Source organism: Ranitomeya variabilis, chromosome 6 (genome assembly GCF_051348905.1).
Source record: "Ranitomeya variabilis isolate aRanVar5 chromosome 6, aRanVar5.hap1, whole genome shotgun sequence".
Taxonomy (NCBI): domain Eukaryota; kingdom Metazoa; phylum Chordata; class Amphibia; order Anura; family Dendrobatidae; genus Ranitomeya; species Ranitomeya variabilis.
In genome coordinates, this window is record NC_135237.1 from 570,883,731 (window position 1) to 570,910,169 (window position 26,439).

General features: G+C 46.6%; 1 protein-coding gene across 1 annotated transcript in view; it reads right to left on the reverse strand.

Moving 5' to 3' along the window:
• Positions 1 to 1,612: 1,612 nt before the first annotated feature.
• Positions 1,613 to 26,439, reverse strand: part of LOC143783339 (uncharacterized) — a 38,765-nt gene continuing 13,938 nt past the window's right edge. The window contains exons 9-17 of the mRNA XM_077271742.1: positions 19,953 to 20,837; positions 7,608 to 7,690; positions 5,969 to 6,151; positions 5,668 to 5,897; positions 5,480 to 5,636; positions 5,327 to 5,396; positions 5,135 to 5,223; positions 4,548 to 4,659; positions 1,613 to 3,252 (exon numbers count right to left, since the gene is read on the reverse strand). Of these exons, the coding sequence (XP_077127857.1) occupies positions 2,123 to 3,252; positions 4,548 to 4,659; positions 5,135 to 5,223; positions 5,327 to 5,396; positions 5,480 to 5,636; positions 5,668 to 5,897; positions 5,969 to 6,151; positions 7,608 to 7,690; positions 19,953 to 20,837 (2,939 nt within the window). The 3' untranslated portion in view covers positions 1,613 to 2,122. The remainder of the gene's footprint in view (positions 3,253 to 4,547; positions 4,660 to 5,134; positions 5,224 to 5,326; positions 5,397 to 5,479; positions 5,637 to 5,667; positions 5,898 to 5,968; positions 6,152 to 7,607; positions 7,691 to 19,952; positions 20,838 to 26,439) is intronic.

A 26,439-nucleotide genomic window follows, 5' to 3' on the forward strand; every position in this document is an offset into this window, starting at 1 on the left:
ATAATGCCTGTCTGAAAGGCAAGGCGGGTCACAGGGCATTTAATCATTATGTTTCTGTCTTTGTTTTTTTTGTAGAAGAGTAAGTTAGATGAGAGATGGGAGAAAAGCTCAGCGTGGACGTGCTGCTCCAGGAGTTTGGAAGTGAAAGGGAGCAGTGATATGGGGCGATAGTTGGACATAGCTGTAGGGTCGAGGCTTTTTCAGGGTTGTGGCATGTTTGAAAGCAGAAGGGAAGGTACCAGAAGTTAGTGACAGGTTGAATCGATGGGTTAGGGATGGGATAAGTATGGTGGTGAGGTTGGGGAGGAGGTGGGATGGGGTCAAGTGCACAAGTGGTGAGGTGTGATTTGGAGAGGAGACAAGTAAGCCCCCCTTCAGTGATGTTACAGAGGGACGTTATGGGGTTTGGGCATTGGTCTGGTATACAAAGGGGTTGTGGTGGTTGAACAATAAAGACTTGCCTTGTTTGGTCTCTTATTTTTGAAGTGTGTGGCAAAGTCCTCAGCGGAGATAAGGAAGGTCGGAGGGGGCAGTGGAGGGCGGAGGAGGGAGTTAAAAGTGTTCAATAACTGGGGTTGTAGAATAAGGAAGATACACAAAGGATGTGAAGTAGGCCTGTTTAGCAGAGGTGAGGGCAGATTTCAAAGTGAGTGTTACTTGTTTGAATGTGTTGAAGTCATCTTGTGAATGTGTTTTCACACCGCTCTGCAACCCTGGACACTTGCTTAAGCTTTTTAGTGATGTTATTGTGCCAGGGTTGTCTGTTGATTTGTCGTCCTCTGCCATGCACGAGAGGGGCAACCGCGTCAGTAGCTGATGTGAGAGTGGCATTGTAGAAAGCAGCGGCAGTGTCTGTGTCGTGGAGTGAAGGTATGGCTGCCAGTGGTAGAATAGAGTCAGACAGTGTGTGTGTGTCTAGGTGTGTGAGGTTTCTGTGGGGGAGTGTTAGTTGCTGGACATGGGTGACAGGTGAGGAGGACAGGGATGAGAAAGTGAGAAGAAGGTGGTCAAATAGGTGGAGGGAAGGTTGTGAGATTAGATAGGAAGCAGAAACAGGTGGAAATAAGATAGATAGGTGGAAATAAGGTCTAGTGTATGTCCATCTGTGGGGGTGGCTGCGGAGGACCAATGAATAAGTTCAAAAGTTGAAGTAAGTGACTGGAGTTTGGAGGCTGCTGGCTTTAGGGTATCAGTGGGGATGTTGAAGTCACCCATGATGATGGTGGGAATGTCAATAGAGAGAAAGGGAAGAAGCCATGTGGAGAATTGGTCAATAAAGGCAGTGGCTGGGCCCGGAGGTCAGTTGTGGATATCACTCAGTGGGTTATTTTGAGTAAACGCTGGGATTCTGCTGTTAAGAAAGCAGTGACATGTTTTACATGCATTTTTCAGTATCCCCATAGAAGTCTACAAGGAAAAACGCATCAAGAAGCTGCACAATTTCATGAAATCACATCCACTTTAAATTGTTAAAGGCAGATTTTCTGCACTTATAAAATCCGTAGTGTTTCCACTATGTGTGACCATGGTCTTATGGAGCCGGCAGCATCTAAGACTACAGTCATGTATAAACATCATACCAAAAGACATTTTTTTTATTTAGTAAGATATGTGAACATATCAATGTTTAGTCTTCAGTTGAACAATAGAAAAAGTATAAAATGTTCTGAAGTTAACAAAAAAAACAAACACACAAAGACTATTCATATGGCATTTTTGTCCTCCGATTAGCGTGTATGCAGGTAAAACTCCCAATGGTCACTTTCACATGCCAGATGGAGATCACAAAACATGTGTTTCTCTTCCATCTGGCTGTTATACATTAGCAAAAAAAAAAAAAATAGAGTAGTGTAGAGGACGACACTTTTCCACCCACACAGAAGCCAGTAAAAAAATGTAACCATTAATCAGGATGCGTCTTTTAAGGTCTACAGCTAACGGATACAACTTTTAAACGTCTGTCAGAGTCCAAATTTAACAAACACATATGGAGCTTTTCCCTAACGAATTAACTTTGTAATAATTTATTAAAGGAGAAGTCATGGGTCTAGATTTTGAAGATGGCCGAACCATCGGAGAGTTCACCTCACTGTCCAGTAAATCAACTCAATATAAAAGATCATCAAAGAGGCTTCTCTTCCGTGTGACTTCTTTCATGTTTAACTTGACTTGATTTTGTTGTAAAACATTTCCCACATAGTGAACATGGATACGGTTTCTCTCCTGTATGAATCCTGTCATGTGTAATAAGACTTGATTTATTTGTAAAGCTCTTTCCGCAGTGTGAACATGAATACGGCTTCTCTCCTGTGTGAATTCTTCCATGTTTACCAAGATCAGATTTGTTTGTAAAGCCTTTTCCACACACTGAACATGAAAATGGCTTTTCTCCAGAGTGAATTCTCTCATGTATAACAAGACTTGATTTACCTGTAAAACATTTCCCACATTCTAAACAGGAAAACAGTTTCTCTCCTGTGTGAATTCTTTCGTGGGTAACAAGACTTGATTTATCTGTAAAGAATTTCCCACAGAGTAAACACGTATACGGTTTCTCTCCTGCGTGCATTCTCTGATGGTTAAGAAGATTCGATTTTTTTGTGAAGCATTTCCCACATTCTGAACAAGAATACGGCTTCTCTCCTGTGTGACTTCTTTCATGTGCAACAAGATGTGTCTTATCTATAAAACGCTTCCCGCATTCAGAGCATGAAAATGGCTTCTCTCCTGTGTGAATTTTCTGATGTTTAACAAGATTAGATTTTTTCGTAAAGGATTTCCCACATTCTGAGCATGAATACGGCTTCTCCCCTATGTGACTACTTTCATGTCTATCAAGATGCGATTTATAAATAAAACTTTTCCCACATTCTAGACATGAATACAGCTTCTCTCCTGTGTGACTTCTTTCACATTGATCAAGTTTTGACTTCTGGGTAAAACATTTGCCACATTCTGAACAGGAATATAACTTCTTCCCTGTGTGAATTCTTCTGTGTGTAAAAAGACCTAAGCTTTTTGTAAACTCTTTTCCACACACACCACATTGAAACATTTCACTCTCTTTCTGATCTGTACTTGTAATCTGTGAGTGTTCAGGAGAAGATTCTTCATAATCAGATTGATTATACAATGGATCTGTGCTGTCAAGTTCTGGATGTACATTAACGGTAATGAGGTTTTCTCCTTCGTCTTCTACTTTGCAATTTAGCGATAAAATTACGTTTTTCTCAGGGTTCTTACTTGGATTTTCTGTAACGATCAAAGACAGATTTAGATTTTTTTTTTTAAACCACAAAGTAGAAAAATAGATAACAATCCCACATATGTGCAGATTTTATTCAACTATTACTCATTTAGAAAAAAAAAGATTTTTTTCTATGGTTCTCTAAACAAGCCCTGAGGATTTGCTGCTGTCAGTAGAGAGGTGTTCGGAATTCACTTGCACATGCGCGGTTCTCTCCATTTATTTGTACAGAAACTAAGACCACTGTTCTACTGTCATCTGTGCTCATTGGCTCTCCGTCCTCGAGACAGATGTGAATCCCACTAGTGGGACTCACATCTACTAAACATGTGAACTTCTCCTTAACCACTTCCCTCCCGGGTGATTTTTCATTTTTGCACTTTTTTTCCCTCCTCTTCTTCCTAGAATTATACATTTTTTATTTTTCTATCGTCATCGCTGTTGGAAGACGTATTTTTGCAGAACAAGTTGTAGCGTGTCTAGTGGAATGAAATGGTGAAGAAGAATTTACATTTTGGCTTTTTTTTATGGTGTTCATTGTGTAGTAAAAAGTCCCCAGACAGTACGATCACAACGCTAGTAAACTTGTATAGTTTTTGTATATTTTAGTGGTTAAAAAAAATGGTTTACCACTATTTTCTAAAACCTCTAACTATTCTATCTATCCGTCAGTGGAGCTAGATGAAGGCTTGTTTTTTACATGGTAAGCAGACGTTTCTATTGGCTCCATAAAGCACTTTGATCATTTTTGTTCCGATTATTTTTCTCTTTAAAGTGTTTGTCATATGGGTTAATTACATTTATTTACTAGGAAAGAAAGGACCTATACAAAAGCAATGCTATCAGATAGCTTTACTCTTTTTTTTACATTTCCTTATTTTTAAACTGGAAAAAGGTGATAATTCGAACTTTTATATATATTTTTAATTTTTAAAAAATGTATATTTCTTTTAATTTTCAGTCCTCTTAAAGAAATTTAACCTTCTATCACCTGTTCTATATTGTGCAATTCTAATATGTTGCAAGATAAAGTTTAAATGATGGTCTACATGTTTAAACAGGAGTACCAAGATGGCAGCCATGGGTGCCTTCAGCAGGCCCCCAGCTTCCATGGTAACGCCTTGACACCTCACGATCAATTGTGCACATTGGCAATTGCCTCATTTAGATGCTACTGTTTGTGATTGACAGCAGTCCCTAAATGGTTAAACTGCAGAGATCAGCGCTAAAGCCTGAGCCTGCTCCACACTTGTAGCTGTAAAGCCTCTAATGGCCACTTGCTGAATTCATTATTACATACCTGCAGTAACATCTCCAGGGACTTCCTCTTTGACTTCACTGATACCAGGAGGATCGCTCCTCATCATCTCTCCTTCTTCAACCTCCACTTTAACAATAGTCAGATCTTCCATCTGATAAACCATATGTGACACGTCGGTACAAGATGGCAGACACGGGTGGAAAACTACTCAAGTGTAATAAAAGTGGTCTACGAATGTACGGAACTGGCAACAATAAATGATCGGAATTGGCCGGGGATTTGTATCACAAGTTGTCTTTGTACTGGACCACTGGTTATGTCGGGTCCATAACTTAGGGGAGGTCACTTCTAGAAGACAAAGTGTGACCTTTGATCCTGGGGTGACACTTCTTAACTTTCATTTCTGGTTGCTCACTTTCTGGGGCGTGTGCACCATGTTGGGGTCGATGAGCACAAGTTGGGCGAGTAGAAATACATTAACCCCTTAAAGTCACCAACAAAACCTGCTGGGAAGACCTGTATGTGACATTAAGATACCACCAGAAATCCATGACATCTGTGACAGCACAACCAAAAATGTCCGCACATCCCTCTATAGATCTGATACAGAGCTCAGCGTCATCTACCTGAGTCGTCTCCGGGACGTTGTGACTTCCCTCTGGACAGTCCGGGGAACACAGAGGACGGGGACATCTCTCTGGGGGGTCTCTTTCATCTGTAGGAGACACAGAACAGATAGTTTGCATGTGATGACCGGATGATGGGAGTTGTATCTAGAGGACGCTCTTTTACAACCAGTGATGGTCTCCCTTCCTTACATGGCTGATCGGCCGCCCGCTCCCCTTCGTCATCGATAACCTCAACCTTAATATCCATCAGATCTTCACCCTAAACAGAGAAGACAGTAAGGTAACATGACCTGTGAATGAATCTCTTTATGGTCGTATTTCGGTGAGAGCTCAGTCATCTACCTGATGATTCTCCAGGACGTTGAGGTTTCCGTCTGGACTGTCTTGGGGATACAGAGGACGAGGACATCTCTGTGGTGGATTTCTTCTTCTGCATCCATCTGTGGGAAACAACCACAGAGTGAGGGAATCCATGACCGGCTGGAGATCGCTGCATGTATTTATCAGTCACTTCTTCTCACTAACGTCACCCCATTGTGATACCTGGACTGCAGCTGCCTTTACATACAGAGATTCCGCTCCTCCAGTCCGGTCTGCAGACGCTTGTTCTCGAGATCAAGTATTGTCTCCTCTTACCTTGTGACGAAGGACAAAAGTCATCTTCCATCATGACGTCGTCATACAGATCCTTGTGTCCTTCTAGATACTCCCACTCCTCCATGGAGAAATAGAGGGTGACGTCCTGACACCTTACAGGAACCTGATAGGCAATGACAGTGTCATTACCCAGAATCCTCCAGTGCCGGCCCCGTAAAATGTCCCAGCAGTCACCTCTCCGGTCAGCAGCTCAATCATCTTGTTGGTGAATTCTAGGATCTGTTTCTTGCTCCTCTCATGTATCCGCGAGTTCAGGGGAGGATCTGTGATGGGGCTCCGCCTCCTGCTCCACCCTCCTGACTCTTGGTTGCAGGGAGTCACACAGTCACCTGAGGACTTCTTCACTAGTGTGTAATCCTGTGTGTGGAGAAACACTGATAATATTATTATATACACAATATCACGTCTGCCTTTTTAGAAAACACCAGTGATTGTCTTACCGCTGTCTCTAACATCATGTCCTCCCTTTATCTGAAACTGGACCTGTCAGAAACTGAACTCCTCGTGTTCTCTCCCTCTACTAACCTACCTTTGCCCGACATTGCCATCTCCGTGTGCGGTTCCACCATTACTCCAAAGCAACATGCCCGCTGCCTTGGGGTCATCCTTGATTCCGAGCTTTCATTCACCCCCCACATCCGATCACTGGCTCGCTCTTCTTATCTGCATCTCAAAAACATTTCTAGAATTCGCCCTTTTCTTACTTTCGACTCTGCAAAAACTCTTACTGTCTCACTTATTCATTCTCGTCTGGACTATTGGAACTCTCTACTAATTGGCCTCCCTCTTACCAAACTCTCCCCGCTCCAATCTGTCCTGAATGCTGCTGCCAGGATCATATTCCTCACCAACCGTTACACCGATGCCTCTACCTTGTGCCAGTCATTACACTGGCTACCCATCCGCTCCAGAATCCAGTACAAAACTACTACCCTCATCCACAAAGCACTCCATGGCTCAGCACCACCCTACATCTCCTCTCTGGTCTCAGTCTACCACCCTACCCGTGCCCTCCGCTCCGCTAATGACCTCAGGTTAGCATCCTCAATAATCAGAACCTCCCATTCCCGTCTCCAAGACTTTACACGTGCTGCGCCGATTCTTTGGAATGCACTACCTAGGTTAATACGATTAATCCCCAATCCCCACAGTTTTAAGCGTGCCCTAAAAACTCATTTGTTCAGACTGGCCTACCGCCTCAATGCATTAACCTAACTATCCCTGTGTGGCCCATTAAAAAAAAACAACATGTTCCTCACATCATGTTCTCATAAACTTTATGCAGTTAATAGCCCTCTGTGTCTGTACTGCTACATACTTAGGCTGATAACTGGTTCATGCAGCTTTACATGAACACCCGAGCCTTACACTATGGCTGGTCCAAATAACTAAAGCAATTGTTACCATCCACCTCTCGTGTCTCCCCTTTTCCTCATAGGTTGTAAGCTTGCGAGCAGCAGGGCCCTCATTCCTCCTGGTATCTATGTTGAACTGTGATTTCTGTTATGCTGTAATGTCTATTGTCTGTACCCTCTATAAGTTGTAAAGCGCTGCGGAATATGTTGGCGCTATATAAATAAAAATTATTATTATACACTTCTGTAATCTAGCAACTGAATCCTTCAAATAAATTCTCCATCACTAGCTCCTCTGGTAGAAGACTCTGTAGTCTCAATGCTCTTACAGTCAGGAGTTCTGTTCTATGGTGGTGTAGAAACGCCCTCATGTTCTAGTGATGGCCGAGTTCACATTGACGTACTTCGTATTCTCTATGTGGAAACAATACAATTAATACTATAGAAATAGACGTCACCTCTCCGGTCAGCAGGTAGATGATCTCCAGGGTGAAGTTTAGGATTCTCTTGGTAATTTCGCTTTGTTCTTTGTCCATCGTTGCTCAGTCATTCAGGCCGAGGAGCAATCGGATGAGAAGAGGAGAAAACTGTATGGAAAAGAATCCGGCTCAGAATCACACAGGAGGCGGCATCGTAAGGTAAGTACGGACTGAGGACTGGAGACGTATTCCCAACACGGACCAGTATCCGCCACTGCCACATGCCGCGGACGCCAGCTGTCTCCAAAATGGCGACCGGATTACAGAGGACAAGGAAAGGGTTAAAGAAGAAAATCTCCTCCCATCTCCTCGGCCCCCCACATACCTGTCCCACCGGCGCCTCCGTTCTTCGATTTTCCACCACGAGGGGTGCAATGTAAGGGGGACCACCAGACCGCGGGCACCTACGTGCCAGGTCTGGAACTGAAAAGGCTGCATCCCCTGTTCACTGGGGGAAGCTTGAGTGAGGCGGACCTTCCTCCTGACCAAGCGGGGCAGGGGGATATAAAGGAGAAAGCGCGTGCGGCAGAAGGGAACTTGGCGCCAACCCGGGGCAGTTAGGTGAGCGGCGTGCCCCGTCCTCCCCACAGAGCACCAGTAATAGGCCGCACTGAGAGGTTCCCCCGCCATCTGCAGAGAGACTGCTGTGCTGAGGGAACCTGGGAGCATCAGCAGCAACCAGGGAGAGAAGTGCTCCGTCCTGGGAGCCTCAGCATTGTGCAAGCCAGCATCCGCCGCCAACAGCGGCAAAAAAGAAAAGGAACGTACAGTGAGTGCCCAGTGACTACAGAGAGGTGCAGTGTGAGCCCGGTGATTACAGAGAGAGGTGCACTGTAAGCCCGGTGACTACAGAGAGAGGTGCAGTGTGAGCCCGGTGACTACAGAGAGAGGTGCAGTGTGAGCCCGGTGACTACAGAGAGAGGTGCAGTGTGAGCCCGGTGACTACAGAGAGAGGTGCAGTGTGAGCCCGGTGACTACAGAGAGAGGTGCAGTGTGAGCCCGGTGACTACAGAGAGAGGTGCAGTGTGAGCCCGGTGATTACAGAGAGAGGTGCAGTGTGAGCCCGGTGATTACAGAGAGAGGTGCACTGTAAGCCCGGTGACTACAGAGAGAGGTGCAGTGTGAGCCCGGTGACTACAGAGAGAGGTGCAGTGTGAGCCCGGTGACTACAGAGAGAGGTGCAGTGTGAGCCCGGTGACTACAGAGAGAGGTGCAGTGTGAGCCCGGTGACTACAGAGAGAGGTGCAGTGTGAGCCCGGTGACTACAGAGAGAGGTGCAGTGTGAGCCCGGTGACTACAGAGAGGTGCAGTGTGAGCCCGGTGATTACAGAGAGAGGTGCACTGTAAGCCCGGTGACTACAGAGAGAGGTGCAGTGTGAGCCCGGTGACTACAGAGAGAGGTGCAGTGTGAGCCCGGTGACTACAGAGAGAGGTGCAGTGTGAGCCCGGTGACTACAGAGAGGTGCAGTGTGAGCCCGGTGACTACAGAGAGAGGTGCAGTGTGAGCCCGGTGACTACAGAGAGAGGTGCAGTGTGAGCCCGGTGACTACAGAGAGAGGTGCAGTGTGAGCCCGGTGACTACAGAGAGAGGTGCAGTGTGAGCCCGGTGACTACAGAGAGAGGTGCAGTGTGAGCCCGGTGACTACAGAGAGAGGTGCAGTGTGAGCCCGGTGACTACAGAGAGAGGTGCAGTGAGTGCCCAGTGACTACAGAGAGAGGTACAGTGAGTGCCCAGTGACTACAGAGAACAAGGCGCTGTACGGCTCGTGTCCATGAGTACAGCACACGTGTTACATATGAGTGACTTAGATCGGGACAGACACTTGCGCCCTGACGTTAGCAGTGTATATTTGCAGAGCCACATTGGGCTCATACAGGACTGTGGCCCGAACCCATCAGCCACTGCAGTATATGGACTATGCTCAGTGGAAGGTACCGGAGACCAACAGAAGACGGGGCATTGTTGCCCACAGGACCCCATTGGAAAAGACCCCGTGCCAGCCATTGTTGGCGCTATTCACTTCATGGACTTAGGAACCACTGACTTTCATCAGGACTGCCGTTATCTGAACCGTTGTTCTTCAACTCACAGTATCTTTTGCCATTTGAACTGTCTAATCCCCTGTTTAAACCCTTTGCCTCCTTGTGTGGAGTATTCCCCCGTTATTAAACTTGTTAACCCTTGCCCTGCCTCCTGTCCGTCACTACATCCCCGCGCACCTGCTTACAGCAGCACACGGTGAAGATCTGCGTCGGGCTGGGGAGAGGGGCGGCAGGAACACGGAGGGCCGGGGAGTGGGGCGGCAGGAACACGGAGGGCCGGGGAGTGGGGCGGCAGAAACGCGGAGGGCCGGGGAGTGGGGCGGCAGGAACACGGAGGGCCGGGGAGTGGGGCGGCAGGAACACGGAGGGCCGGGGAGAGGGGCGGCAGGAACACGGAGGGCCGGGGAGTGGGGTGGCAGGAACACAGAGGGCCGGGGAGTGGGGCGGCAGGAACACGGAGGGCCGGGGAGTGGGGCGGCAGGAACACGGAGGGCCAGGGAGAGGGGCGGCAGGAACACGGAGGGCCGGGGAGTGGGGCGGCAGGAACACGGAGGGCCGGGGAGAGGGGCGGCAGGAACACGGAGGGCCGGGGAGTGGGGCGGCAGGAACACGGAGGGCCGGGGAGAGGGGCGGCAGGAACACGGAGGGCCGGGGAGTGGGGTGGCAGGAACACAGAGGGCCGGGGAGTGGGGCGGCAGGAACACGGAGGGCCGGGGAGTGGGGCGGCAGGAACACGGAGGGCCGGGGAGTGGGGCGGCAGAAACGCGGAGGGCCGGGGAGAGGGGCGGAAGGTTGTTTTCTTTTAACCCATTCTCAACTGATTCAATTCACGTCATATTTATTCGATGCAAATCGAATTCTCCACCTGAATTGATCAAGTAGGGTGCGATCGAATTCAGGAGAGTCGCTCCTCTCTAATATGTGTCCTCTGTGTAATGGCTGATAACAGAGAGAACAGCACAGTGACCGCCGCACACAGTACCTGGACCAGGACCTGCTCTGCCAGCATCTGAGGAGCTGCAGGACCTGTGATGATGTCACCGTCACCTGATCAGTCACATGAGGGGGCGGAGCTCAGCAGTGGAGAACGTCCGTCTGTCACCTGAGAGACTTGAACAGCAAGCCGCGCACGACTGTGAATCTGCACAGAAAATTCCACAGGCAAATCTGCAACGTGTGCACATGGCCTTAAGAGTAGGCTCCCACACCGTTAGTATATAGTAAGAAACTCAGAGCTCAACTTAAGTGATCAAGCGGTAATTTAATGTTGTCCATTGGAGTCTTACATCAGACCTTCCTCCGTTACTACAAAAAGATGACAAAATCGAGAAACAAATAATAAAATAAATAACAATGTATATACAATAGGTGGAGAAAGCCATGGTCAGGTAGAGGAGCAGTCAGAACCGGTGACAGAGGCCAATACCACAGGCGCTTGGACCAAAGACATAATCTCAGCTGCAGAGAAGATGAGAGCAAGGCCCGGGCCAAAGTGCTGAGGCCAGAGAGCGAATGGTGGTAACAATGTGTGCTCACACATACCCGATTACAGTGGTTCTATTGGATCCAGTGGACCAATAGGTTCGGTAGTAGATCACTAGCTCTATAATGAGAGACCACATAGTTGAAGGTGGAGCATGTGGAAACGCGGTATAACATATAGTCAATATCAGCACATAGCAAGTGACTTCCCGGCATGGAGTAAGCAGTGGAGATGATGGGGCCTGTAAATGGAGGCAAATGATTAAGGGTCCCGACGTATGCGTAAGTCCTGGATAGTGGTGGTGAAGGGCGCACGGATACCGGCATGGTGACTGTCCTGTACACTGATACAAATCACATACCATAGAAGCAGGATGAGGGCACGGCTGTACGACCTCGGGTTGGTGAAGCTGCACACACACCAGGGACTACGGGTGCCACTTCCAAAGAAAGAGAATCTGTATGTCCATAGAAAATAATTGGCACATACCGTCCCGTGCAACAAAATCCTTTATTGTGGCATCATCATACCAACAGCAGGCAGATAAAACAGTGGAGCAAATACAGACGACGATCGTTTCACGCTTACATTGCGCTTCAATAGGTCATCAATGACCTCAATCCCGGCCATGATTGGTTTAAGACGTTGTGGAAAGCAGATAAGGACTGAAACGAGCCCCCATATGCAAAATATGTCATCTATATATGTCTATATCTATATAACGTTTCCATATTATGACGTTATTGAGAAGAGAAGAAATGTCTACATCTCATCAACACTACTGTCTAAATCCCCAATGATTGTCTAGACCAGAGGTGTCAAACTGCATTCCTCGAGGGCCGCCAACAGGTCATGTTTTCAGGATTTCCTTGTATTGCACAGGTGATAATTTAATCACCTGCACAGAATGATTCCAGCACCTTGTGGAATGCTAAGGAAATCCTGAAAACATGACCTGTTGGCGGCCCTCGAGGAATGCAGTTTGACACCTCTGGTCTAGAACCTGTTAGACCAATCATGGCCGGGATTGAGTTTTACTATCTCCCACAATAAATCCAGAATTAATTTTTTGGACACCATGGTCATCAAAAACTTGGATGAAACACTCTCCACAGACTTGTATACTAAAATTACGGACCACAATAGTCTATTACTCTTTAGCAGCTTTCACCCAGTCCCAATGAAATCTTCTATTCCCAAGTCACAATTTCAGCGTGTGAATCACATTGTTTCCGATGACAATACCCGGGAGGTCAGAGTCCAGGAAATGGAGCCTAAATGTAGAGAGAGGGGCTCTCCCCAGTCTATTCTCAACAGGTCCAAACCAACACATCCCATCGCGGGACGCAAAAAAACTGACAGCATTGCCTTTGTTCATTCCTACCGTCCGTTTGCCTATTTGATCCATAAAACCCTCCGGAAGTACTGGCCACTTCTCCACTCAGCATACCCTGAAATCCCGGAATTCACTGAACCTTTTTTACCATGTTTTAGGCAGGCCCCGAACCTAAGAGACACCATAGTTAGGGCCGACATTGGACCCAATAAATCTATCAAAAGACAACGATTTTTACAATGCCTAAAAACCGGTACATTTCCATGTACTGCAGACAGTGCAATAACGCACAGAAAGGTCCGCATACTTACCACCTCTTCACCGGTGTACAAAATCCGGGGTTACTTCACCTGCGGTCCACCTTTGCTATATTATTATTTATTATTATAGCGCCATTTATTCCATGGCGCTTTACATGTGAGGAGCGGTATACATAATAAACACAAGTACAATAATCTTAAACAATACAAGTCATAACTGGTACAGGAGGAGAGAGGACCCTGCCCGCGAGGGCTCACAATCTACAAGGGATGGGTGAGAATACAGTAGGTGAGGATAGAGCTGGTCGTGCAGCGGTTTGGTGGATCGGTGGTTACTGCAGGTTGTAGGCTTGTCGGAAGAGGTGGGTCTTCAGGTTCTTTTTGAAGGTTTCGATGGTAGGCGAGAGTCTGATGTGTTGTGGTAGAGAAGAGTTCCAGAGTAGGGGTGATACGCGAGAGAAATCTTGTATACGATTGTGGGAAGAGGAGATAAGAGGGGAGTAGAGAAGGAGATCTTGTGAGGATCGGAGGTTGCGTGCAGGAAAGTACCGGGAGACGAGGTCACAGATGTGTGGAGGACACAGGTTGTGGATGGCTTTGTATGTCATGGTTAGGGTTTTGTACTGGAGTCTCTGGGCAATGGGGAGCCAGTGAAGGGATTGACAGAGGGGAGAGGCCGGGGAATAGCAGGGGGACAGGTGGATTAGTCTGTTTGGACTATGTATTGGGCATGTATGTATGGCTCAGTGGTTAACACTGTAGTATGTATTGGGCAGCACGGTGGATCAGTGGTTAGCACTGTAGTATGTATTGGGCAGCACGGTGGATCAGTGGTTAGCACTGGAGTATGTATTGGGCAGCACGGTGGATCAGTGGTTAGCACTGGAGTATGTATTGGGCAGCACGGTGACTCAGTGGTTAACACTGTAGTATGTATTGGGCAGCACGGTGGCTCAGTGGTTAGCACTGTAGTATGTATTGGGCAGCACGGTGGCTCAGTGGTTAGCACTGTAGTATGTATTGGGCAGCACGGTGGCTCAGTGGTTAGCACTTTAGTATGTATTGGGCAGCACGGTGTCTCAGTGGTTAGCACTGTAGTATGTGTTTGGGCAGCACGGTGACTCAGTGGTTAGCACAGTAGTATGTATTGGGCAGCATGGTGTCTCAGTGGTTAGCACTGTAGTATGTGTTTGGGCAGCACGGTGACTCAGTGGTTAGCACTGTAGTATGTATTGAGCAGCATGCAAGCTCAGTGGTTAGCACTCTAGTATGTATTGGACAGCACGGTGGCTCAGTGGTTAGCACGGTAGTATGTATTGGGCAGCACGGTGGATCAGTGGTTAGCACTGTAGTATGTATTGGGCAGCATGGTGATTCAGTGGTTAGCACGGTAGTATGTGTTTGGGCAGCACGGTGACTCAGTGGTTAGCACTGTAGTATGTATTGAGCAGCATGGAAGCTCAGTGGTTAGCACTCTAGTATGTATTGGACAGCACGGTGGCTCAGTGGTTAGCACTGTAGTATGTATTGGGCAGCATGGAGGCTCAGTGGTTAGCACTCTAGTATGTATTGGACAGCACAGTGGCTCAGTGGTTAGCACGGTAGTATGTATTGGGCAGCATGGTGTCTCAGTGGTTAGCACTGTAGTATGTGTTGGACATTATGGTGGCTCAGTGGTTAGCACTGTAGTATGTATTGGGCAGCACAGTGGCTCAGTAGTTAACACTGTAGTATGTATTGGGCAGCATGGAGGCTCAGTAGTTATCACTCTAGTATGTATTGAGACACCGTGCTGCCCAATATATAGATTGGATAGATAAAGGTGGCCCTCAGTACGATATCACATACCTAATTACAACAGTACCAGTATAAGCTGAATCCAGTTAGGACAAAACCCTCCTAAAAGTGAACCACATGCACACCACCCTCATTAGCATAAAACAGGGTCATCGTGGCAACAGCCATCAATTATAGTAACCCACGGGTGTGCGCATTCCACATATCACCAATAATTATAAAAGGTACCGCACGTGCAGGCTCCTCAGTTCTAGGTGAGACATTTGTACGCATCTTCAGATCTACCAGGCTGGGTGCATGTTAGGCCGGTTTTACACGTCAGTGGCTCCGGTACGTGAGGTGACAGTTTCCTCACGTACCGGAGACACTGACACACGTAGACCCATAAAAATCAATGCATCTGTGCAGATGTCATTGATTTTTTGCGGACCGTGTCTCCGTGTGCCAAACACGGAGACATGTCAGTGTTCGTGGGAGCGCACGTATTACACGGACCCATTAAAGTCAATGGGTCCGTGTAAAACACGGACCGCACACGGACCTTCTCCGTGTGCAGTCCGTGTGCGTGCAGGAGACAGCGCTACAGTAAGCGCTGTCCCCCCCACATGGTGATGAAGCCACCATTCATATCTTCTCTGCAGCAGCGTTTGCTGCATAGAAGATATGAATAATAGTGTTTAAAAGAAAGATCTATGTGTCCGCCGCCCTCCCACCCCCTGTGCGCCCCCCGCTGTTCTGAAAATACTCACCCGCCTCCCTCGCAGTGTTCTGTGCTTGCCGCCCCTTCTACTGTATGCGGTCACGTGGGGCCGCCGATTAGAGTCATGAATATGTGGCTCCACCTCCCATAGGGGTGGAGCCGCCTATTCATGACTGTAAATGGGGGGGCGCACAGGGGGTGGGGGGGCGCACAGGGGGTGGGGGGGCGGGGGACAGATAGATCTTTCTTTTAAACACTATTATTCATATCTTCTATGCAGCAAACACTGCTGCACAGAAGATATGAATCGCGGCTTCAGCACGATGCAGTGTACTACACGCGTGGGTACCACACGCTCCGTGTGGTACCCACTCGGCACACGTGTGCCGCACGTATGGCCTACGTGAGCTCACGGGCACACGGACACGGATAACTCCGTTACCGATTTTTTCCGGTACCGGAATTATCTGGACGTGTGGGACAGCCCTTATGGCGGTACCGCGTATAATTATTGGAGGTATGTGGAATGCGCACACCGTGGGTTACTATAATTGATGGCTGTTGCCACGATGACCCTGTTTTATGCTAATGAGGGTGGTGAGCATGTGGTTCACTTTTAGGAGGGTTTTGTCCTAACTGGATTCAGCTTACACTGGTCCTGTGGTAATTAGGTATGTGATATTGTACTGAGGGCCACCTTTATCCGGTGTCTTTATTTACTAACACTTTCATCACTGTGTTTGTGTTTTTAATTGTTTGTTATTGGTCTATAATAAAGCTTTTGGTACTTTTTATATAAAAACTCCCAGTTCTTCTCCGTTTTTTTTATTAGCTCATTATGTGGAGGTATATATACTGATTTAGTGACTATTTGGAGTCACAAATCTGAATCTGGAAAATGTCTTATTAGGGACAGGCGAGGGGAGCAGCGCTGCAGGGACAGGTGAGGGGAGCAGCGCTGCAGGGACAGGTGAGGGGAGCAGCGCTGCAGGGACAGGTGAGGGGAGCAGCGCTGCAGGGACAGGTGAGCAGCGCTGCAGGGACAGGTGAGGGGAGCAGCGCTGCAGGGACAGGCGAGGGGAGCAGCGCTGCAGGGACAGGCGAGGGGAGCAGTGCTTATTTGTTTAATATGGCAGCAGTTGTGGGGGCTGTCTTATTTAATGGGGGCTATGGGGGTCATGATACTTATTCTAGGGCTGTGCTGGCCCCACACTGATTGGGGGGCATCATACTACATATAATACTGGCAGACCATCATGCAATGTGTGGGGACATTATACTGGGGGGCAGTGGCGTAGCTACAAAGTGAGTAGATGTCTTCTTGGGCGTGCAGACTCTGGGCGTTCATGTCCTCCCTCGCTCTAATTCGCACTCCCGGCATTGAAATCTGTGTGCTGTTTCTTCCTGGTATGACGCTGCAGTGCGTCATTTCCGGACCTGTGCAGTGTGGGGGTGTATTGGGTGTACTGGTCGGCTCCGGAGCATGCGCACTGCACATTCTGACGCTGGCGAGTTCACCCAATACTCCCCCACAGTGCACATGCTGGGCTCTGCCCACAGCCGTGTACCATTCTTCCCGACCCGGAAATTTACAGCCCGTACACACGCGGCTTCGCTCCGTGAATCCAGTACACACACGGCTCTGCTCCGTACACCTTGTACACACGCTGCTCCGCTCCGTACACCCGCGGATCTGCTCTGTACACCTCGTACACACCTGACTCCGCTCCGTACACACGTGGCTCCGTTCCGTACACCCCATACACACGCGGCTCCGCTCTGTACACCCGCGGATCTGCTCCGTACACCTCGTACACACCTGACTCCGCTCCGTACACATTGCTCCACTACACACATACACGGCTCCGCTCTGTACACCTTGTACACACACAGCTCTGCTACATCCACACTGTAAACCCCTCCTGACCCCACACATAAACTTCCCCTCATTCAGCACCATGACAACCAGCACAGCAGAGTCCTGCATACACTGAGGCCACTGATCATGTGACCCCTGACTCCTCCCCTCTTGTGACCTCATCACAGGTCCTGTGCGCACAAAGTGTGTGTGTGTGTGTATATCAGGTGTAAGCAGCACACTGGCTGCACATCAACACTTTACAGCGGCGACCCGGACTCTGTGACAGCTGCTGCAGGCTCCTCGGGTTTGTTGTTTCCTCTCCATCTCTGTCAAGCTTCAGTGACACGCCCAGTCCTTCTGCTAGGTCACATGTCCTTCATGGACACGCCCACCCGCCTCACAGGCTGATAGAGACATTCCCCCAGCGACTTGTAATCGCAGCAGAAGGTGGCGCAACAAAGTATTAAGTTACAGGGGCCGAATAATATTGTACGCCCCACTTTTCAGTTTTTGAATTTCCACAAAAATGTAAAATAACCAATAAATTTCGTTCAACTTCACAATTGTGTTCCACTTGTTGTTGATTATTCACCAAAAATTTACATTTGGTTTCTTTATGTTTGGAGCACGATATGTGGGAAAAGGTTGAAAAGTTCCAGGGGGCCGAATACTGCAAGGCACTGTAATGATGTGACTTCTGGAGGCGATTGGTCACTCAGATTTTATTTAGTGGGATCAGACTACAGGGAGCTGAATACAAATGCACTGCACAATTTTCAGATTATATTTTGTAAAATGTTTAAAAAAATTATCATTTCCTTTACACTTTGCAAATACTTGCTACTTAGTGTTGGGAAATCACAAAACCCTAATAAAATCAATTTAAGTAACGTGACAAAACATCAAAGGTCACGGGGTATGAATATTTTTTCAAGGCACTGTATATTTACAGACAGGAAATTTTAAGAAGACATTTCTGAAACTAAAATTTGTTCGGTACGTCTGAATGGCGTTGTTTCTGCGGCTTGGATTTGACAAACCATATTAAGAATGGGACCGTAACAGACATTTAACCCAAAGCCAAGAGTGGAACAAGATTTGCCAATCTTCCATGTTTTCGTTCTCCCAGTCACTGATCTCTAGGTTTTGTATCCTGCAAATGATCTGGTAATGAAGACCAGGCTCTGCCAACATGTATTAGGAATTGAGCCAATCTAATCATCGAGCGGTTTTCCTTTCCAGATGGCTCAGCTTAGAGAGAACACTGCTTAGAGTCATAGTTCACAAATCCTGATGCCACGGAGTGACTCAAATATGCAAGTGTGAATGAAGTCATATCAGAAATTCCAGCTGAATGTCGTTTTAGACTTAGCTGCCAGGTACCCGAGAAAGGTGAAACAGAAGAAAATGGTTCATCTGGGATTTGACAAAATATTCACAAAACAGATATACAGGACCCCGAGAGCCGGACTAGAGCCAGGCGGACTCTTACTTATCTGGTGACCACACGTTGCCTCCATCATCAGTATCTAGTGACCACACGTCGCCTCCATCATCAGTGTCAGGTGACTGCATGTCGCCTCCATCATCAGTATCTAGTGAGTGCCCGTTGGCTCCATCATCAGTATCTGGTGGCAGCCATTTGCCTCCATCATCAGTATCTGTTGACCACCTGTTGACTTCATCATCAGTGTCTGGTGACCACTAGGGTTGAGCGAAATGGGTCGTTCATTTTCATAAGTCGCCGACTTTTGGCAAAGTCGGCGTCTCATGAAACCCGACCCGATCCCTGTGCGGGGTCAGCCATGCGGTACGCGATCTTGGCGCAAAAGTCGCGTTTCGTATGACGCGTTTAGCGCCATATTTTCAGCCAATCAATGAGCGTGGGCAGAGTGATGACATAGGTCTTAGGGGAGTGAACGCCTATCGTCATGTTATCGCTTGTGCGCAGTAGGGATTTGGAATGTGCAATACGAAATTTTCTGTGCTGGGACGGAGAGAGAGAGAGAGAGAGAGAGAGAAAAAAAAGAAAAAAAAAATCCCCATTGAGGTGCATAGGGTTTCGTGTTCTGGCCGATCCTCGACTTTGCGCAGTAATCGGCCGATTTCGCCCGACTCGACTTTTCCAACAGTCGGGTTTCGCGAAACATGACTCGACCCTAAAAAAGTCAAGGTCGCTCAACCCTAGTGACCACCTATTGACTTCATCATCAGTTTCTGGTGACAGCCCATTGTCTCCATCATCAGTGTCATTAGTCACCAGATACTCATGATAGAGGAGATGGTGGTCATCAGATACTGACTGGATTTACATTTTACTTTTATTCAGTCACTTCGCATTTGTTAATTAATACATTTATTTTTAACACCTGTATTACTAAAAGTATTCTTCCTTTACAGCATTTTCCACATTTGAACAGTACTATACGTTCACAAATTATAAGTTTACATGTGATGCCTTTACGTTTCCACTATGTCACACTGGATTCTTCTGCAGTGTGGATGGATTTATGAATTCTGTAAAAAGAATAAGGCTCATGGTGTAAATTCACCCTCGCTGCGTTGAAAGTAACCCAGGCTCTTCTTTTGTACCATATATCTGCAGTAATTTTCCTGGTCACAGCTGACCTCAGGTAAATTGAATTTGGGTGCTTGGCAGATCAAGGCTAATTCCATAAGAAAAATAAACACTCATTACACTCTGTCAATAATCTGATGTGATTTAAAATCTTTTTTTTTTCTTCAATAACATTCCCAGATTCCAGACAAGAATATGGTATCTTTACCAAGGGAATTCTCTGAAATGTAATTTATTGGTAAGACATTTTTCACATATAGACAATCAAAATGGTTTCTCTAATGTGTGACTTCTTTCATGTTTAACATGACCAGATTTATCTGTAAAACATTTCCCACATATTGAACATGAATACGGTTTCTCTCCTGTGTGAATTCTCTGATGTTTAATTAGATCTGATTTATTTGTAAAACATTTCCCACATTCTGAACATGTATATGGCTTCTCTCCTGTGTGAATTCTATAATGTTTTACAAGGTTTGATTTTTTTGAGAAACACCTACCACATTCTGAACAAGAATACGGCTTCTCTCCAGTGTGAACTCTTTCATGAAGGACAAGACTTGATCGATCAGTAAAGCACTTTCCACATTCGGAACATGAATATGGTCTCTCCCCTGTATGAATTCTGTCATGTCTAATCAGATGTGATTTATTAATGAAATGTTTATCACACATTAAACATGAATACGGCTTCTCTCCTGTGTGAATTCTCTCATGTGCAACCAGATGTGATTTGTTTATAAAGCATTTCCGACATTCTGCACATGAGTACAGCTTCTCTCCTGTGGGAATTCTCTCATGTTGATTAGGGTCAGATTCATAATTAAAACATTTACCAAGATCTGAATAAGAGTTTGGTTTCACCCCTCTGTAAATTGCTCTCTGTGTGCAATGATCGAAGCTCCTTGTAAACCGATTTCCAAATTGAAACAGTCTACCCTCTTTTTGTCCAGTAAGGTTAACAACCTGTGATTGGTCCGGAGAAGGTGCTTCATAATTAGGAGGATTATATGATGGATATGTACTGTGGAGTTCTGGATGTAGAGTAAGGGTATTGAGCTTTTCCCCTGAGGACCGATGTATAACATTGTCTACTTTGTAATTTAGCGATAACATGACGTTTTCCTCATTTATTTTGCTTGGATATTCTGTAAAGGTTAAAAAAAATGCATATTGTGATTTAAAAAACAAACAAAACAAAAACATAAAATTGACAAATGTGTAACTTTCTAATAGACTGGAAATATACCTGCAGTTCTGGTGCCAAAGACCAAAGCGGATCCAAAAGTAGAAAAAAAAAAGTCCTTCCAAATAAACCCCCCCAAAATCTGCAGCGCCTTAAAGGGAACCTGTCAGCAGGATTGTGCTCAGTAACTACAGACAGTGTCAGGTCGGTGCCGTTATACTGATTACACTGATACCTGTGATCAGGATTGTGCTCAGTAACTACAGACAGTGCCAGGTCGGTGCCGTTATACTGATTACACTGATACCTGTGATCAGGATTGTGCTCAGTAACTACAGACAGTGTCAGGTCGGTGCCGTTATACTGATTACACTGATACCTGTGATCAGGATTGTGCTCAGTGACTACAGACAGTGTCAGGTCGGTGCCGTTATACTGATTACACTGATACCTGTGATCAGGATTGTGCTCAGTGACTACAGACAGTGTCAGGTCGGTGCCGTTATACTGATTACACTGATACCTGTGATCAGGATTGTGCTCAGTAACTACAGACAGTGCCAGGTCGGTGCCGTTATACTGATTACACTGATACCTGTGATCAGGATTGTGCTCAGTAACTACAGACAGTGCCAGGTCGGTGCCGTTATACTGATTACACTGATACCTGTGATCAGGATTGTGCTCAGTGACTACAGACAGTGTCAGGTTGGTGCCGTTATACTGATTACACTGATACCTGTGATCAGGATTGTGCTCAGTGACTACAGACAGTGTCAGGTTGGTGCCGTTATACTGATTACACTGATACCTGTGATCAGGATTGTGCTCAGTGACTACAGACAGAGTCAGGTTGGTGCCGTTATACTGATTACACTGATACCTGTGATCAGGATTGTGCCCAGTAACTACAGACGGTGTCAGGTCAGCGCCGTTATACTGATTACACTGATACCTGTGATCAGGATTGTGCTCAGTGACTACAGACAGTGTCAGGTCGGTGCCGTTATACTGATTACACTGATACCTGTGATCAGGATTGTGCTCAGTAACTACAGACAGTGCCAGGTCGGTGCCGTTATACTGATTACATGGATACCTGTGATCAGGATTGTGCTCAGTGACTACAGACAGTGTCAGGTCGGTGCCGTTATAATGATTACACCTATACCTGTGATCAGGATTGTGCTCAGTGACTACAGACAGTGTCAGGACGGTCCCGTTATACTGATTACACTGATACCTGTGATCAGGATTGTGCCCAGTAACTACAGACAGTGTCAGGTCGGTGCTGTTATACTGATTACACTGATATCTGTGATCAGGATTGTGCTCAGTGACTACAGACAGTGTCAGGTCAGCGCTGTTATACTGATTACACTGATATCTGTGATCAGGATTGTGCCCAATAACTACAGACAGTGTCAGGTCGGTGCCGTTATACTGATTACACTGATACCTGTGATCAGGATTGTGCACAGTAACTACAGACAGTGTCAGGTCGGTGCCGTTATACTGATTACACTGATACCTGTGATCGGGATTGTGCTCAGTGACTACAGACAGTGTCAGGTCGGTGCCGTTATACTGATTACACTGATACCTGTGATCAGGATTGTGCTCAGTGACTACAGACAGTGTCAGGTCAGTGCAGTTATACTGATTACACTGATACCTGTGATCAGGATTGTGCTCAGTGACTACAGACAGTGTCAGGTCGGTGCCGTTATACTGATTACACTGATACCTGTGATCAGGATTGTGCTCAGTGACTACAGACAGTGTCAGGTCGGTGCCGTTATACTGATTACACTGATACCTGTGATCAGGATTGTGCTCAGTGACTACAGACAGTGTCAGGTCGGTGCCGTTATACTGATTACACTGATACCTGTGATCAGGATTGTGCTCAGTGACTACAGGCAGTGTCAGGTCGGTGCCGTTATACTGATTACACTGATACCTGTGATCAGGATTGTGCCCAGTGACTACAGACAGTGTCAGGTCGGTGCTGTTATACTGATTACACTGATATCTGTGATCAGGATTGTGCCCAGTAACTACAGACAGTGTCAGGTCGGTGCCGTTATACTGATTACACTAATACCTGTGATCAGGATTGTGCTCAGTGACTACAGACAGTGTCAGGTCGGTGCTGTTATACTGATTACACTGATATCTGTGATCAGGATTGTGCCCAGTAACTACAGACAGTGTCAGGTCGGCGCTGTTATACTGATTACACTGATACCTGTGATCAGGATTGTGCCCAGTGACTACAGAGAGTGTCAGGTCGGTGCCGTTATACTGATTACACTGATACCTGTGATCAGGATTGTGCTCAGTGACTACAGACAGTGTCAGGACGGTGCCGTTATACTGATTACACTGATTCCTGTGATCAGGATTGTGCTCAGTGACTACAGTGTCAGGACGGTGCCGTTATACTGATTACACTGATTCCTGTGATCAGGATTGTGCTCAGTGACTACAGACAGTGTCAGGTCGGTGCTGTTATACTGATTACACTGATACCTGTGATCAGGATTGTGCTCAGTGACTACAGGCAGTGTCAGGTTGGTGCTGTTATACTGATTACACTGATACCTGTGATCAGGATTGTGCTCAGTGACTACAGACAGTGTCAGGACGGTGCCGTTATACTGATTACACTGATTCCTGTGATCAGGATTGTGCTCAGTGACTACAGTGTCAGGTCGGTGCCGTTATACTGATTACACTGATACCTGTGATCAGGATTGTGCTCAGTGACTACAGACAGTGTCAGGTCGGTGCCGTTATACTGATTACACCGATACCTGTGATCAGGATTGTGCTCAGTGACTACAGGCAGTGTCAGGTCGGTGCCGTTATACTGATTACACTGATACTTGTGATCAGGATTGTACTCAGTGACTACAGACAGTGTCAGGTCGGTGCCGTTATACTGATTACACTGATACCTGTGATCAGGATTGTGCTCAGTGACTACAGACACTGTCAGGTCAGTGCTGTTATACTGATTACACTGATACCTGTGATCAGGATTGTGCTCAGTGACTGCAGGCAGTGTCAGGTCAATGCCGTTATACTGATTACACTGATACCTGTGATCAGGATTGTGCTCAGTGACTACAGACAGTGTCAGGTCGGTGCTGTTATACTGATTACACAGACACCTGGTGATGAAATCCGTCTTGTGGTTGTTGTGTAATCTTTATTTTCAGCTTTGTGTTTATGATATGCTCGTGCTCTGGGGCGGAGCAGTGGGCGGGTCTTCATGTGGTGCTCTGATTAGCTATTCCTAATGCAGACTGCTGACAGGTCACTGACTGCCCCCTAGTTTACATAATGAATACCTGTACATACTGAAGAAAAAAAAACCTGCTACAGGCATGTTCCGGCCGTGGCTCCTGCGCTGCAGCATAATCACATGTTTACTGTCCTAATAATAAATGTGCTTGATGTTATTCAGAAAGAAAATTAAATACATCAATTTTAACCCCTTAATGACCTGAGGTATTTTTGGTTTTGCATTTTTATTTTTTGCTCCTCTTCTATCCAGAGCCATAACTTTTTTATTTTTCTGTCAGTATAAGTGTGGTGAAATTACAAAAAAAAGTGCAATCCGACAGTTGTTTTTTTTCTAACCATGTTCACTAAATGCTAAAACTGACCTTAAACAACAACCACAAGACGGATTGCATCACCAGGTATCAGTGTAATCAGTATAACAGCGCTGACCTGACACTGTCTGTAGTCACTGAGCACAATCCTGATCACAGGTATCAGCGTAATCAGTATAACAGCACTGACCTGACACTGCCTGTAGTCACTGGGCACAATCCTGATCACAGGTATCAGTGTAATCAGTATAACGGCACCGACCTGACACTGTCTGTAGTCACTGAGCACAATCCTGATCACAGGTATCAGTGTAATCAGTATAACGGCACCGACCTGACACTGTCTGTAGTCACTGAGCACAATCCTGATCACCGGTATCAGTGTAATCAGTATAACGGCACCGACCTGACACTGTCTGTAGTCATTGAGCACAATCCTGATCACCGGTATCAGTGTAATCAGTATAACGGCACCGACCTGACCACTGTAGTCACTGAGCACAATCCTGATCACAGGTATCAGTGTAATCAGTATAACGGCACCGACCTGACACTGTCTGTAGTCACTGAGCACAATCCTGATCACAGGTATCAGTGTAATCAGTATAACAGCGCTGACCTGACACTGTCTGTAGTCACTGAGCACAATCCTGATCACAGGTATCAGCGTAATCAGTATAACAGCACTGACCTGACACTGCCTGTAGTCACTGGGCACAATCCTGATCACAGGTATCAGTGTAATCAGTATAACGGCACCGACCTGACACTGTCTGTAGTCACTGAGCACAATCCTGATCACAGGTATCAGTGTAATCAGTATAACGGCACCGACCTGACACTGTCTGTAGTCACTGAGCACAATCCTGATCACCGGTATCAGTGTAATCAGTATAACGGCACCGACCTGACACTGTCTGTAGTCATTGAGCACAATCCTGATCACCGGTATCAGTGTAATCAGTATAACGGCACCGACCTGACCACTGTAGTCACTGAGCACAATCCTGATCACAGGTATCAGTGTAATCAGTATAACGGCACCGACCTGACACTGTCTGTAGTCACTGAGCACAATCCTGATCACAGGTATCAGTGTAATCAGTATAACAGCACTGACCTGACACTGTCTGTAGTCACTGGGCACAATCCTGATCACAGGTATCAGTGTAATCAGTATAACGGCGCCGACCTGACACTGTCTGTAGTCACTGAGCACAATCCTGATCACAGGTATCAGTGTAATCAGTATAACAGCACTGACCTGACACTGCCTGTAGTCACTGGGCACAATCCTGATCACAGGTATCAGTGTAATCAGTATAACGGCGCCGACCTGACACTGTCTGTAGTCACTGAGCACAATCCTGATCACAGGTATCAGTGTAATCAGTATATCGGCACCGACCTGACACTGTAGTCACTGAGCACAATCCTGATCACAGGTATCAGTGTAATCAGTATAACAGCGCCGACCTGACACTGTCTGTAGTCACTGAGCACAATCCTGATCACAGGTATCAGTGTAATCAGTATATCGGCACCGACCTGACACTGTCTGTAGTCACTGAGCACAATCCTGATCACAGGTATCAGTGTAATCAGTATAACGGCACCGACCTGACACTGTCTGTAGTCACTGAGCACAATCCTGATCACAGGTATCAGTGTAATCAGTATATCGGCACCGACCTGACACTGTCTGTAGTCACTGAGCACAATCCTGATCACAGGTATCAGTGTAATCAGTATAACGGCGCTGACCTGACACTGTCTGTAGTCACTGAGCACAATCCTGATCACAGGTATCAGTGTAATCAGTATAACGGCGCCGACCTGACACTGTCTGTAGTCACTGAGCACAATCCTGATCACAGGTATCAGTGTAATCAGTATAACGGCACCGACCTGACACTGTCTGTAGTCACTGAGCACAAT